Genomic DNA, 16,046 nt, shown 5'->3' with positions numbered 1-16,046 from the left:
GACACCACATTACGTTGACAAAAGAACTCAGATCATTATAACCGTACGTACTTGCGCCAGGGAAAGTCATGTGTTTTTTGAAACGAGTGACTATGAGACTAGCATGCAGTACACACTGCACAGGAGTCACGAAAAAGTAACTGGGATGCTGCTTGCTTTTGTGGCCCTTTTGACCATGCATCATCGTACATTCGTTCGTCCTCGATCGATCGTCGACCAATGCGCTGACACACACACACAGAGACTATGTATGAGACTAGCAGTACACACTGCACAGGAGTCACGAGAAACTAACTGGGATGCTGCTTGCTTACATTCGTTTCGTGGCCTTTTTGACCATGCGGCCATGCATGCATCATCATGTATTCGTTCGTCCTCGATCGATCGTACGTCGACCAATGCATGCTCTGACGATGGCCGACCACGATGGTGGCAGCTCCGGCGACGACGATGCCAACAGGTAAGTGTATGCATATTCCACGACACCGTACCGTACGTAACTTGCTGAAATGCAAGCAACAAGCAGCAGCTACATGAGTACTTTGACAAATAATTATTCTTGTTTTCTTTTTCGTTTTATGATCGATCGATAGCTACTTTGACAAGTTGAGCGGCAGTTTCCTTGGCCACTGGGAAGCCTTGGAGGAGAACCCGAACGACGACGACGGCAAGAAGCGCCGGCCGCTCGACAAGGACAGGTATTTGGAGGAGGATGAGGGCGAGCAATCCAACACGTGCTCAAGGCTGGCGGTTCAGTTCTACAACCAGCAGCCGGTAAGTGCGTGCTCGATCCATGATCCATCCATATATAGCAATAGCATCATCGATCGATCTTACGAGCGCGTGTGCAGGGAAACTCGCCCATCAGCTTGCTCTACGCAAAAGACAGCCACAAGTTCAGGTGGCCTACTACCACGTCAACTTCAAGGCGGCGTTGCGCGGAGACGGCCGACCTTACACCTTCTTCGCGGAGGTCACTGGCGAAGAGGAGCCCGCCGCCGTCACCACGGTCGCCCTGCTCATCACCAAAGGTTTGTACGTCGTCGAACGATCGAGCTGCCATCAATTATTGTTCCCCAACCGTACGTACATACTACAGTGGTTGAGATTGCAGAGGAACGCAAGACTCGGGACAACTGCCTCTACTGCACCGGCCTCAGGCATCCCAAGGAGGGAGGCTTTGTTGGCCACCAGCCGCCGCCAGAAGAAGCAGGCAAGAATTAATCGTCTCGTCTATATATATCATGCACACTGCTGCTTGTTGCCTTATATTCCTAGCTGCTAAGAGCAGTACATTATCGGACTATCGGGGGTACACTGTTGGCCGGTTGCAGCGAACATAATGAATAATTTATTTGGTGGTGGTGCACGATATAATAATGTACATGTCTAGTTTGTGAGCAAACTGTCCATTTTACCTAGATAGTCAGAATAAGCCGCTTGGAAGATTTTTTTTCTTCCCATTATATGGTACCAGTAGTGTGCACTATATGGGGAAGCTCAGTGGCTTCGCCGCCGCTGTCAGCAAACTATAGGTCGTTTTGATGATGTGAGAGACGGAGGTGCTACTCCTTTCGTTTCAAATTATAGATCGTTTGATTTTTTTATCTCAAATTTGACCACTCATCTTATTCAAAAATTTGTGCAAAATATCACTTCTTTTGTTGTGGGTTGTTTTATCGATACAAGATCTTCAAGAATAACTTAAATTTGACAATGTTTGCACAAATTTTTTTGAATAAGACGAGTGATCAAACTTAGGGTAAAAAAAATCAAAATACTACAATTTGAAATGGAGTTAGTAAATGTTAACATTTCTTCTTCTATAAAAAAATCATAAGAGTTATTACAAAAATCATAGTCAGTCAATCTGTCTGATTTTATTTCCATGCTACGCAGATTCTGACGCCGACAACAACGACGGCCAGTAGGGACGAGACCACCATTGTCCGGACGAAGGTGGTGAACGATGATTTTCCAGCAAGCAGATAAGCTTGCACTCATGCTAAATAATGCAAGCATTTAGCTGCTGCTAATAAATTAACTACTTCTGCTACTGCTAGTCAACTAGCTCACGATCTATCGCTCCCTCTTACTAGCTTGTTGTGTATGCGTGTTAAAACTATGAAACATTTACGTCCATGCAAGCAGTGCATCTGCAACTAACTCTGTCCGTCTCCTATTCATGTTTAATTCGCTCGTCGTGCTTGGATACTCTTTTCCGGACCATAAGTAGTATATATATACTTGCTATTCGTCATGGATACAAGGACCGTACAATGACAGTATAGGTACCCAAACCATTCATTATATAGCCTCCTGAGTCCTGTCCTCTCCCACCCTGGACCAAATGACTCAAATATTTGCTTCCATTACATTAGCAGCTTAACAAAATGAGTAACACATTGTCACGAGAAGCAATAGCACAAGTACAGAGTTCCAAATGCTCCTTCGACTAGATCTACCCCCCCCCCCCCCCCCCCCAAAAAAAAAAAAAGGTATGTACAAACTACTAGCGCACATAGTCATAAACACGAGGGATGTTGCAGTGCCCTGCAACATAGTTTTCGCCTCTCGGATGCAGCATCCTCTCGGTGCAGGCAAAACAGTGCGTAAAATCAGTATTCTTCCTCACGGCCGAGGAACCATCAAGCTTGCAGAACTTTTGTCCCACTGCAGCAAACAAATAGCAGCAGCTTCAGAAAAAAGGACTTGGGGATACTATTAACACCATGATACATTAATCCCAATGATTACTCGGCAGAAATAGAGGCAGAGTAGTTTGAGTTTGGCATAGCCAACTGAGACATTCAAATTATGTGGAATTTTATTTGGAACTTGGTGGAACTTTTATCCTAACCTCCCACAGCATGCAAGCTGTACAAAGCTACACATGATAGATAGCACCACTAAAACATGAAAAATTATTTCAAAGGGGATAAACGGCATTACCAGAAAAAAATTCAATAATGTGTGTTTGGTTTGAGGAGTCAACACAGCCTAATGAGAAAATATGGCTAAAATCCATATTTCTCTAGCTAAATTTTTCATGAATGATCAAGCCAGTGATGGACCAGTTTATTCCATTCTTCAAACAAGATAAAAAAAGCATGAGGAATAAGTTTGGTACTAAGAAACACATTCCTAAAAACAACACATGCAGCTGTGGGTCTGAATGGCATCTATATCACTATCAGTCCCCACCCACAAGAAAAATACGAAGGCCTCGTAAATCGTAATACTATTCAGATGTGATTTCCAATTTGGTCAAACAACATACTCAATCAAAGATCAAGTTCAACAACAACAACAACATAGCCTATTTTCCCAAGCAAGTTGGGGTAGGCTAGAGATGAAACCCGAAAGAAATAAGTTCAATCAAAGATCAAGTTCAAGATCAGTAATATATAGTACATCTCTACCTGTACATTCTTTTACAGAGAAACTGTTAATCTTCAACTAATAAGAAAGAAAACTCACCTTTAAAATCAGGGCCCAATGGCTCACAGCATGTGACGATAAAGCCACTTGGAGACCGCTTTTTGCGACAGTGGTAAATCTCAGCAAAGAAAAGTTGCTCCTCTGAATCCTCCTTGCTGGACCTGGCGGTGAAGTTAATGTGTGTGTAACAACAGCGTGGCTCGGGTATACTGATGACAGGCTTGGCATCCAAGAGCTCAAATTTAATCTGGAGACAATAAATTAAAAAAGTCATAACAATGGAAATCACCAATCCAATATAGATAATATGTTCTTATCTAGAGAGTAGATAAATTGTATAGTGCACCTTCTTGTTTTTGTTGTAGTGGTCCAAGACACCCGTTGCAAACCTCTTGGCCTGTGCAAGCTGAACTTTTGGATTGGCTCGAAGGTCGAGCGGACCTTTTCTCTGAGGAAGCCTGCACGTAACGTCACACAAATAGAATCGTACGATCGTATCAAATCAAAATGTTCAGAAAAAAATATAAAGAAAACAATAACAATCAAGTATCAACATGCAACAATACATCTGTAAAGTAAAAATAAAAGCATATAACTCCACATTCAAATAAGTTAAAGGCCAGTCGACCATGACAGTTAAATGTAATGTAATCCTATTATGGACAGTAACGAGTCCTGTTACAGGTGTTTGTTTGTGGTGGCCTGTAATCAAGTAACGCTGTAATCAGATCCTTTTGGGGATGTATCTTTTGTCATTCAATCGACTCATATCTGTTTTTGCAAAAGGAATGCTATCTAACAAGTTTACCTCACTTGCAACCAAACAATGAGGGTAATCATCCATTCCATCAGTAAATGAACTGCAACCTAATCAACATTTGCATTCAGGTTACCATTGAACGAACCAAACACTGTCTAGGTATCACTGCAATACCTTTAAGAGAAACTGCACAATTTACTTGGACAGTATATACCAGTTTACATTTGTCGATAGACTTGGATACTGAAAAGTGGGATACACATTTGACCTAAGTGGATGTCAGCTATTTCCATGCCTATAAATGTATGTCAGATAATTGGGCTAGGGTGTTTGCAATGTGGATAATGCATCAGATTACGCTATCACCAATACAGTGATTTTTCGCTTTGATTAAACAACATGCTGCTATATGATCAAAAGTCCTAGCTACAAGTACATGATGAAATATAATAACATACGGTTCCACTTTCCAGCATTTAACTAGCTATGATCACAATCCAATGCACAAATCAACTGCCTCTCTTGCTAAGACATCATAACTTGCTAACTTTATCAAATCACATCATCAAGACCTGAATCTCAAATGCTGCTACTAATTTGAGGTGCGCATATGGTGATTAACTGATTATGCACACAGCACAACTGCATGCCCAGTACTAAAAAAATATTGTGCAAAGAGCTAGCTAGTGCCAGTTTGTAAATAAGGTGGTTCAAGGTGCTTTTATATATACCATAATTGGTGCTTTATACCAGACGTGTACATAAACATAGATAGTCCTATGTACAGAACGAAGGGAGATATAGTGCCGAACTATAAATATAGCAGAAAGAATGGTAACTTTTGACACTTTGGACCTTTTAAACTGTTTGCAATTTTGTTCCCCATCAGGCATCTAAAATGATATATATGTTCCCTAGGTCATTTGACGTTTTTGGGTACCCAAGCCATTGCAATTAGATAGATGACCAAAAATTTTCCATGGTGGCATTGCAATGCACAGCATTCCTATTTTCTTGAAACAATAGCATTCCTTTCCCATCTCTTACATCACAAACGAGCAGATTTGGTAATTACACCAGAATTAGCACAGTGGCACAAAACAAAAGTCATACGCACAGAATAAAAACACAAATGAGTATATACAAACCAATGCACCTTGTGTAGAAACTAGGGTGTAGTAACAAATTACTAGTTAGTGATTCTAATGGCTATGTTTATTTCAAGTTTAGCACTTGAGATTTTTTATCAAGCAAGCCATATCTGTTTTTAAGTTATTATCCAAGGTTCCTTGTCAAAGCTAGCATTGTTAATCAGAAATATAAGAATCCAACCGAAATGCCTATCAACTAACTGCAGAGCTACTAATTATAAGCATCCTCTGGCATTGTCCATTAGGTTCCATTGATATATGGCAGTTGACGTACTACTCCCAATGGCCATTAATTCATGACATTGATACTGTATCTGGAATGCAACTTTGGCCACCGATCTCTATTATATGAAATCTGAAATCATTTGGGTAGAACAAAAAAGTACTCCCTCTGCTTGAAATTACAAGGCAACCTATGTGTCTAATCTAGGTCTATGAAAAAAAAAGATGGGGAATTTCAAGAGGAAGGACGAATTAAAAACTGGCTGGTACCGATGACCAAAGTAAAGAATCCAATTAAATAGAATTGCTGCATGAGTTTCAGCGCTCACTCAGTCCATCCTGATCGGGACGAGGAGAAAGCAAATCAATTAACAGAAGGCATCAAACTTGCTCTTCTTACCGGGCAGGGGCAGGGGCAGGCGGAGGCGGAGGCGGAGGCGGAACCGAGGAGCCGGAGGGCGGCTCAACTGTGGCAGGGTCGGAGAGACGGTCGCTCGGGAAACATGCGAGATATCCCCACTCGCAGGGAGGAGCCGCCGTGGCCATCGACATCGTCGCCACAGCGAGATCGCCGCCCCAGGAGCAAACCCTAGTAGGACTCGGTGGAAATTGGATTCGGGGGGTGCGTCTGCTCTGTGCGCGTGAGAGAGGGGGAAGAAGAGGCACGAGAATTCGGGCCGGGCCGGGCCGGGCCGAGCCGGGCGGGCGATAACCTCCTCTTTTGCGATGAGGATGCTGCTATAAATGTTGAAAAGTCCATAAAACAATTACAATATTAAATTTCGAATCTACTAAAACAGGGAAACAAAAATAGTAACATGCACAGCTCATATCAGGTCAATATACCATACATACATATTGCAATTTTAGTTTTTGCGGATAGATTAGTGCTGGCGTGAAAATACTCTTTTGCCTTTATTTATTGGCCTCTTTGGCACTAAATCAAATCTTAGGTTTGAGATGAGATTTTTATTCAAATCCAACGCCCTGTTTAGTTCTCAAAAAAATTTCTACAGTACCCACCACATCGACTGTTCGGACACATGTATGGAGCATTAAATACAGTTGAAAAAAAATAACTAATTACGCAGTCTAACTGATTAGCACGAGATTAATCTTTTAAGCCTAATTAGTCTATAATTGGACATTATTTGTCAAGTAACAACGAAATGTGTTACAGTACCAAAACCAACAACTTTTCGCCAACTAAACAGGACCTAAAATTGCACTTTTTATAGAATAGAGGGAGTGAATATTATTCTTTTTTTAAAAAAAGTTGATCAGAACACAACATATGCCATATATGCCATGATTTGGGATGAAGTAAACTATGGTGAAGCCACAGCAACTTTGAAGGAGGCAAAACCTACATTCTAAAGATTACTTTAGAAAATCTAAACCTAAGAGACTCCCTGCAGTTTATGTTGTAACTTTTTCACGAGAGAGGTGGCCGGTATGTATATGGAGGAAAACCTTTCACCTTCAAATCAATTAGCAGTACTAATATGAGGCTAAGAGATGGTGTACCTATCTAATGCTACAAGTTGAGATTTATTAAGAACTATTTATAGAAGTTCGGTCCATACATTTATTTAACAATAAAGGATTAACATGTTCATCAACCAGACTGAGTCAGGTTAGGCGCTGAAAACTCCAAAAAAAAAAATATGTGCAGAAATTGGAGAACTACGACCATTCAGTAAACTTGAAGGCCTTACTCAGTGAAAAATTGATGTTCATAAAGGGTCACCAACAACACAAGCCCAAAGAACAAGTAACAACATATTGCAGAAACCAGGGATCAACAGGTGTACGCACACTTGTATTCACTAAGCAGTACAAGCAAAGGTTTGTTCATAATAGACAGGTATATTGCTCACATCCTGTGCATAATTCCATCCAGCAGAGGACATACTATGGAGCTGCAATCTCACACAAGCACCCAATTCATGATGAGATACAAATAAGCCCACAATGGGAGACCATCAAGTTCTTGACCTAGCTCAACTTCAGTACTTCATAGGCATCTGACATCTGTCCATGAACTTCACAAAAGTTGGCAGAATGTACATTATGCCTCCAAAATTACAAAGACACTGAAGCACAACTTACGTAAGTGCATCTAGTCAACAACAACATCAAATGCGTAGAGAGCAATTATGCTACTGGGTAATATCCTACCAAAACCATTTTTGCCAAAAGTCTTACCATTGCAATCTAAAAATTCAAAATAGGGAACCTTCTCCTCAAATCCAAAACCAGTTATAACTGCCATGTGTGTGAAAATCTGTTCTGACCCGGCATCTCCTCCAAATACAGGATCATCTTCATCATACTCGTAGATGTTCTCTACTCCATCTTCTAGATCATAGTAGTTGTGGCTTATTGGAAATGTTGCAACCATAACTGTCTTGCTAAGATAATTGTTTATGGCCCCCTTGATATTGTGGCAGTCCAAGCCATTGCTTATGTCACAAAATTGAGCTATCTTGAATCGCTTTCCATTAATATTGCCCTGTCAACACAATATAAGATGTCAAAACTAAAAGTTAAATGATGAAAACAATATAGCTTCTGAAAATAGCATGTGGTACAAGATGCCAGGATCAAATACACAAATGTGCAAGTTAAAAAAAAATGCGGCAGCATACCTTCTTGTAATCAGCTTCACGTCTAATTCCACGATACTTCAGGACTCGAAGGGAAGCACGGACACGAAATTGATTATCTTGATCGACCATGTCATACAAATCCTCCCATGAGAGCTTATCAATGTCCACTCCACAGGCACGATATGCTGCCTCAAGGGCGGTGGCCAGGGAGTAAAAGACACAACTGCCTATAATTACAAAATATTATTACATGCATCATCATGAGTATTAAAGAGCTTAAGAAATAAAACAAACCTGGAACATTGATGGTTTTATCCTTGACTCGATCCCTTGGGCGTGACAAGATCTTAAAACCTTTTCTCTTCTTAGGATCAACATGAGTATGGAGTACGCCTCTCCACGTAAATCTTTCATGCGACCGCTCATAATGGTTAACCATTGCTCCTGACATGTTAACAAGACATCCTATGATTTGTTGAAAATGAGCCATATAAATTGTTGAACATGTAACTAGTATTGCAATAGGAAAATATCAATAATCCACATTTATTTACAGCCATAACATTAGATCTTTCAACAGTTTATTCCAGGGTGTCAGGGTATGTGGAAGTAGAACCAATCAGAAGTAAAAAAACACCAGAATGTGATATAAAATAAGTCAAATCAATGATACACAGTATAGTAAGATTTCAGTACGCTAACTTTGAAATTAATCCATTTTTAAGACTCCTAGGTTGCAGTAACAAAACATGCAAAAATAAATATTCTTAGCTCAAACGAAAAGATGTATTCTGAATGAGCGGTTGCTAGGTAATTACTCCCTCCAGACCATTTTATTTTAGGCGCCAGCATGTTTTGCTATTTGGCCATAATGTAGGGTGCTGATCGGCTCACGAGGCAGGTCATTAAGAGTGCTAAGTAAAAACGAACCGTTTTATATGGCTGGATGTTGGTGAGGAGGTGCACCACGCATGCATGCAAAACGTGGGCACTCAGCCAATCCCCATCAACACGACGCGGCACCCAGTACCGGAATTAAACTTGCACAGGCTCCTAACTACTCGTCTTAGCTCTTGTACTTCACTCGCTGACACCTAAAAAAAACAGCCCGGAGGGAGTATGCGGAACAAGACCAAAATTATGGAGGATACCCATCGTAAGATTAGCTATGATTCTGCAAAAATATGCCTATGCAACACACAACACAAGATTTGCAACCAGTAAATTTCTTGAGGCCATTTTTTCCTAGTACACTGAGGAAAATCAAACACAAGAGAAAAAAAATCCAGTGCAGCAGTCCGTAAACAAAGACAAAACTTACCATATCAGCATTGTACAATGGAATAGTGTATAAACTTGCATAAGAATTGTGAAAGATTTCAAGGAAACAATAGGTGTATTGTGAAAGTTAAGGAATCCATGAAATACTTAATCTCTAACCAAGCAACCACTACCAGAAACAGGCAATAAAAAAAAAAGCTGTTTAGGATCTCATCAACATCTAAAAGGTCCTATAAGTCACAGTGGAAGGTATATAAAATTTCCTCATAACTTATTTCAGCTAGTATGTTAGCTCACAATGTTGCGAGTGAAATAAACATCTATCCTCCAGTTGTTGACATGCTTCCATATCAACAAATGTTCATGAGAAAATTGTAAGAAGCAAAACACAAACATTTTTCCATACTAACATGTCAGCCGAATTGCATGCTCTTTAAGTGAAATGAAACTTGCAATAAACTTGACAATTTTATTTCTAATGTTTGAACACAGAATGGGACATGAATGGTCCATTCTATAACTGTTAGAAAGGGCCTACGAACGATGAATGAATGAAAGCATGAAGGTTAATGGATGAAAAATTATGGACGATGGCACGAAATAACTATTTTGGAAGGCACAGAAAACGTTATGTACAGATTACAGGTCAATGGGGTTATTGGTTGCCAGGTGTACTCCAAATGACAGGCAAGTCATCATGATTCATGAGTGACAGGACGGAAACAAATTAAGAGGTACCTAAAATTTTAGAGACTTAGCACAAACTAAGATGAAACAGATGATCTTGAGCAAAATTGAACCACCCCAATTCTACAAATTATTACATTGCATAGACTAGGGATATCACAAATATCTGGAAAACATCTAGGAGATATCATTCAGGAAGTCTCTGCAGCACAACACATGAATAAAAGTCTTTACATTTCAGTATAAATAAAAGTCTTTACATTTCAGAAATAGGTAAGGAAAGAAAATGGGACGACATCAGTAAAAAGAATCAAACAATATGATACCTAGGTCATTAAATTTTGTATCCAAATTAAAACCAAAGTTTGTGCTACACTTCCATGTATAGATAGCCTGCACACTGCACAAACCCATGGATAGCAAGAGATATCGGAAGCAGCTAACGTTGTTAATCAGGAATATATTCTCCCACGCACATTCCGTTTGGCAAATGAAACACGAGCATCCGAGGAAAATTAGCACTCGAGAATCAGGGGTAGGATTGTAGGAAGGCTGTGACTTGATTCGCACAGAAGAACACAAGCAGCAGGAACAAATATCGCTGAAAGTTAATCAAACGCGGATGAATAGATTCCTCTCGCCTCTGAACGTGGGATGGCTTTAGGGCCCTGGGAACGCACGCAGATGGTCCCTTGGGGATTGGCGTGTTGCGGCGGTGTAGCACGGGGCGAAGGCGACTTTGGTTTCACCATCACAAGAAGAAGGGCGAAAAAATGCAAGAACGTAAGGAAGCGCAAGAAATGGCTAGCTTGCCGCAATCAGGGGCCGGGACCTACCGATCCGGGTTCGCGAGAGCGAGGAGAAACGAGGGAGGATGGAAGGCGGCGGCGGCGGCGGCGCGGCGCCGAGTCAGAGCGTTCTCTTCTCTTGTCGAGACCAAGGTTAACCTAACCGGTGGGAACCGGTCCGGTTTGACCGGTTACCGATCAAACCGGTCCGGTCCGGTTCCGGTTCCGGCCGGTACCCAACCGGCCAAAATTCAAATTTTAAATTTGAATTCAAAAAATGAAAAATTCCCAAAAAAATTCCTAAAAATACTTCAAGGTGTGATGAATCTAATGGTGTCAAATTTTCTCAAAAATTCATTCATTTAGTATAGTTTGTGGGAATTTAAAGTTAAATCAAAAAAGAAAAAGAAAAAAATGGGCCGGCCCATGAAGGCCCACCGATCAAACCGGCCGGTAAACCGGTAAAACCGGTCGGTAAACCGGTAAAACCGGCCGGTAAACCGGTTGTACGGGAGCGTTTGAATTTCAAACCGGTCAAACCGACCGGTAAACCGGTAAAACCGGCCGGTAAACCGGTCAAACCGGCCGGTAAACCGGTCGGAACCGGTTGCACGGGAAAATTTGAATTTATTTGAATTTGGATTTGAATTCAACCGGTTTCCACCGGTTACCGGCCTAACCGGTCCGGTAAACCGGTACCGGAGGGCGGCGGTAACCGGTTTCCGGTTGGGAAATAAAACCCTGGTCGAGACTCGAGACTCGATAAGGGCAAGGCAAGGGTGAAGGGTCTTTCTTTGTGTTGGGCGGCGGCGGAAAATCCCAAATGCTAGGGTTTTGCCTTGTCATCTCCGTAACCGTAAAGCCGCCCCATCCACCCTGAATTTATGTTAATTCTATTTTTAAATTTTACACTAGTACTTGTTTCATTCGTCAAATCAAAACGAATGCGAAAAATAATCCCATGTGGCGGTGATCAGTAAACCTCACTCGTTAGCCCTCCTAATGGATTGAGTTGGAATGTGTTTATAGGGTGGGTTGAAACAGATACTCTATGCAAAGCAGTATAACTGTGTATAAATGTGGGTCCCATATTGAGAGTCGGGTCCTAAAATTAAAATCCACGCGTTCACACCATAAAATTTTATCGAATTTGAATGAAATTTGTTGGAGATGACTCAGTATGACTGGCAGCTACTCTGTGCAAAACTGGGTGGCTAGAACTACATGTGGGCTCCACGTCAAGAGTCGGACCCTAGAAATAAAACCTCGCTTTCACATTATAAAATTTTATTGAAATTAACGGAAATTTGTTAGAGATGACTCAATATGAATGACCGCTACTCTAGGTAAAGCTGGATGGCTAGAACTACATGTGGGCCCCACGTCAAGAGCCGGACCCTGGAAATAAAATCTCGCGTTCACACTATAAAATTTTATCCAAATTGACTGAAATTTGTTGGAAATGACTCAGTATGACTGGCAGCTACTCTATGCAAAGTTGGGTGGCTAGAACTATATGTGGACCCCACGCCAAGAGCCGGATCCTGGAAATAAAACCTCACGTTCACACTGTAAAATTTTATCCAAATTGACTGGAATTTGTTGGAAATAACTCAACATGACTGGCAGCTACTCTATGCAAAATAGTGTAGCTAGATGTACATGTGGGTCCCATATCAAGAGCAGAGCCATTAAATTTATAAATATAGTAGAACTCATGGATTTTTACGGGTTACCCACTTATAATGGAGTGGGTTGGTTAGAGTTGAAAAATTAACAAATTGGGTTGAATTGGGTTGGGTACATAAGTATATTACTTTTGAGTTGAGTTGGGTATGGTGCGGGTTTCAACCCATTAGCAGGGCTATGACACTCGTAGAGTTAAACATTTTCAAAATATTTCTAGCATTCTTCTTTTTTTTTAACCAGAACAGAGCCTGTTTTTATAGAAAGCCATATAACGTTGGCTGCAAAGATTGCTGGGGTTACAAGCTCTGACAAAGCAACTATGGGGTTGTTTGGTTCGGAGAACTAAACTTTAGACCATGTCACATCAAAAAAAATCTTAACATTTAGAAGTATTAAATGAAGTCTAATTAAAAAACTAATTGCAGAATTCTGGGACTAAACTATGAGACAAATCTAATGAGGTATATTAATCTATAATTAGAGAATTGTTACTGTAGTATCACTGTAACAAATCATGAATTAATTAGACACATTATATTCGTCTCGCGAATTAGCACTTATCTGTTAAAAAAATTATAAATATATTTTATTTAATACTTCTAAATGGTAAAATTCTTTTTGATGTGATAGGGCAGCCCCAGGAAACAAACAGCACTATATACTCAAGAAAGAAAACAAAGGCTATCACGACCCAAAGGGAAAACGAAATGGTAAGGCCACCTGTTCACCTCCGAGAAAAAAAAAACGACAGTCTTCCAGATCAGTAAAGCTATCCCAAGAAGAGAAACTCCCCCAAAACAAAAGAGAAAAAAAAAAGAGGCCGTGTCAACTAGTCTTCTTTACGCAGCAGTATCCCTCATCTCTGCAACATCATATCAATTTTTTGCAGCACATTAATTGGAGTAGAAGAATCTTTTCAAAAAAATGATCGGAGTAGAAGGAAACTTGTTTTCAATTGTAATTTTATTTCTGTTAGTCCACGGCCCTCAAACAACTACTGCAAAGTGAAACATTTTTAAGTTAAAATCCCGACAGCATAGAGGCACCCAGCCTCCCAAGAAGTCAGCCACATGATTGGGATCCTCTCCCACCCTAGAACCTCTCTGAAACAACCCCATACAAATTTGGCCATCACACGTTCAAAGAAAATGTGATCAACCGTTTATATACACCCACAAATAAGGCAGCTCATCTCCTTTGCAACGCCTTCTTTTCAGACCCCCCCTGTTTGAAGTCAGTTTTGAAAGGCCAACCAAAGAAAGATTTTCAGTTTGAGAGGCATCTTATTTTTTTCTATAGTTTCTTCAATCTTTCACAGTTGATACTCCTAAGGGCAAGCATTCGGTACATCGACTTTGTAGAGTAAGCTCCAGAGCTCTCCAATTTCCATTTGACCACATCTTTTTCTTCTTGTTGTATGGACACACAGCATATATCACCCTCATCAGAGCATCCCGGTCAGCCAATTCATCTGCCCCAAAAGATCTTCTGAAGCTTATCCTCCACTCCCCATGCACAAAACATTGGTGAACCTAAATATTTTTTTTTGCTATAGCAACCATATAGTTTGGGAAAAACCACGCTTAGGGGAGTTTATTTAATCTAGCAGTCTTCCCAAAATTCTGCCAATCTCCCATTTTGAACCTCAAAGACTGCTCTCTTACCAAAGTTCTTCTTGATCTTATTAATCCCTCTCCAAAATTGGGATCCTTTGTCCCCTTTACAGCTTGCAAAACTTTTCCTCTTAAGGTAGTTTGCTTTCAGTAACTCACACACTTGGTCTCCACTTCTGTCGTTAACTCATTATACATTACATCCTCCACACCCACTTCATAAGGAGAGCTTCACTGAATTTTCTAGTCTCCAGAATGGCTAAGCCTCTAAAATCTTTTGGCAAGCACCCACTTAAAAATATGGTACTTAAACTTTTCAACATCACCTCTCCAAAAGAATTTGGATCGTATAGAGTCCATCCGTTGGTGATTCGTTTCAAACAGGGAGAACATCCTATATGTTGGAATGCTGGAAAGGGAAGAGTTAGTTAGAATCAGCCTGCCACCTGATGATAGATTTTTCCCCTTCCATGGCTGGAGTTTGTTTCTCATTTTCTCTAGAATCCTCTCAAAACCCTTCACCCCCACCGTTTTGTGATAGGTCATAGGCAGAGTTCCCACTTGATAATTAAGCATATTAGCCGTTCTATCTTGCTCTTCCTTGCTGACTCCAAACACTAACACCTCACTTTTGTGATAAATTGATTTTTAAACCAGACATCCATTCAAAATAGTAGAGAAGGAATTTTATGTTTATGATGGACTCATCATCATATTTCACCATGATTATCGTGTCATCTGCATATTGATTGTGGGTCAGCCCCTCTAGGATAATGTGAGGAGCAGAGGAGTCACCCCCTTAATGTGCCCTTTGTTCTTAGCCTCCTCCAGGATATGATCCAAAAGCATCAGCAACCAAGTTGAAAAGGAGTGGGGATAAAGGGTTCCCTGTCAATGCCAAGGAACAGCGCAAGTGATTGGTGGAGACGCTCGTCCGCCACGTCACAAGAAACTACCTTCGTCCCTAAGGACACACTCTGGCAGCTCTCAGAGCAGGCAGCACTAATTAGCTCCTACATGAGTGCAGGTGGATGACCTGCACCCATACATGCTCCACGATAACATAAGACAAGACCGAGGAGAACTTTTCTACGAGAATACATGCACGAGATCCTAAGGTGTGGTCCCCACAGATAAGACAAGACATGCAAGCAAATGGATGGACCTTGGGGTACATGCACATTAAACACCTGTCTCCCTCTCTCTTGCCCACTTGATGCACAGGATCCAAGGTGAGAGGGGGACTCTTGCCACACGCATGCATGCATAAAGGGCTGTGTGCATGCATGCATTAGCCGCATGTAACCCTTAACCCTAAGTTAACATATTGAAACAAATGTCAGGTGATGCTTATGTTATCAATCGGGGATAGCACTAACTTCTTCCAATGCTACATCTGCCTCTCAACACCAAGATATTGTACACAATGCAGTTCATTTCTAAGTAAGTACCATAAGCTCATATGGTAACTATCCAATACCAAATTATCTTTTAGCACGGTAGGTTAGTATTTGTACAAAGTAAAGAAAACTACAAAATTGCAATAAATCTGTGCACCTAAATAATGAGTAGACAGTTGGTCTCCGATGCTCAAATGGCCACCAAACAAATGCTAGCTCTGTAAAAACATCAAATTCACATTTTAGAGTAAAATAAAATGAAATAATAGACTCACAATGTAGTCGTGAGATTTCGCATCATATAATTGTAGGAAACGTGATTCACTTAATTTCAGTGTATGCAAGAATATAATTCATACATTTAACTAATTGGAGAACGAGATTAATGACAAACCTTTATGG

At 40.7% G+C, this 16,046-nt stretch overlaps 2 protein-coding genes across 2 annotated transcripts; both read right to left on the bottom strand.

Annotated features, from left to right (window-relative positions):
- Positions 1-2,280: 2,280 nt before the first annotated feature.
- On the bottom strand, positions 2,281-6,285 carry LOC120645193. Its single transcript, XM_039921966.1, has 4 exons — positions 5,975-6,285; positions 3,788-3,899; positions 3,481-3,688; positions 2,281-2,673 (listed from the first exon to the last, which is right to left on the bottom strand). The coding sequence occupies exons 1-4, from the start codon at positions 6,124-6,126 to the stop codon at positions 2,513-2,515; spliced, it is 633 nt and encodes a 210-aa protein (XP_039777900.1). The 5' UTR covers positions 6,127-6,285; the 3' UTR covers positions 2,281-2,512.
- A 1,055-nt stretch (positions 6,286-7,340) lies between these two features.
- LOC120645192 lies at positions 7,341-11,052 on the bottom strand. Its single transcript, XM_039921965.1, has 4 exons — positions 10,991-11,052; positions 8,481-8,651; positions 8,226-8,413; positions 7,341-8,089 (listed from the first exon to the last, which is right to left on the bottom strand). The coding sequence occupies exons 2-4, from the start codon at positions 8,635-8,637 to the stop codon at positions 7,697-7,699; spliced, it is 738 nt and encodes a 245-aa protein (XP_039777899.1). The 5' UTR covers positions 8,638-8,651; positions 10,991-11,052; the 3' UTR covers positions 7,341-7,696.
- Between the last annotated feature and the right edge of the window lie 4,994 nt (positions 11,053-16,046).

This window comes from Panicum virgatum, chromosome 8K, assembly GCF_016808335.1.
Source record: "Panicum virgatum strain AP13 chromosome 8K, P.virgatum_v5, whole genome shotgun sequence".
Taxonomy (NCBI): Eukaryota; Viridiplantae; Streptophyta; class Magnoliopsida; order Poales; family Poaceae; genus Panicum; species Panicum virgatum.
Note: the sequence above shows the minus strand (reverse complement) of the source record. Positions and strands in the feature narration are given on the sequence as shown.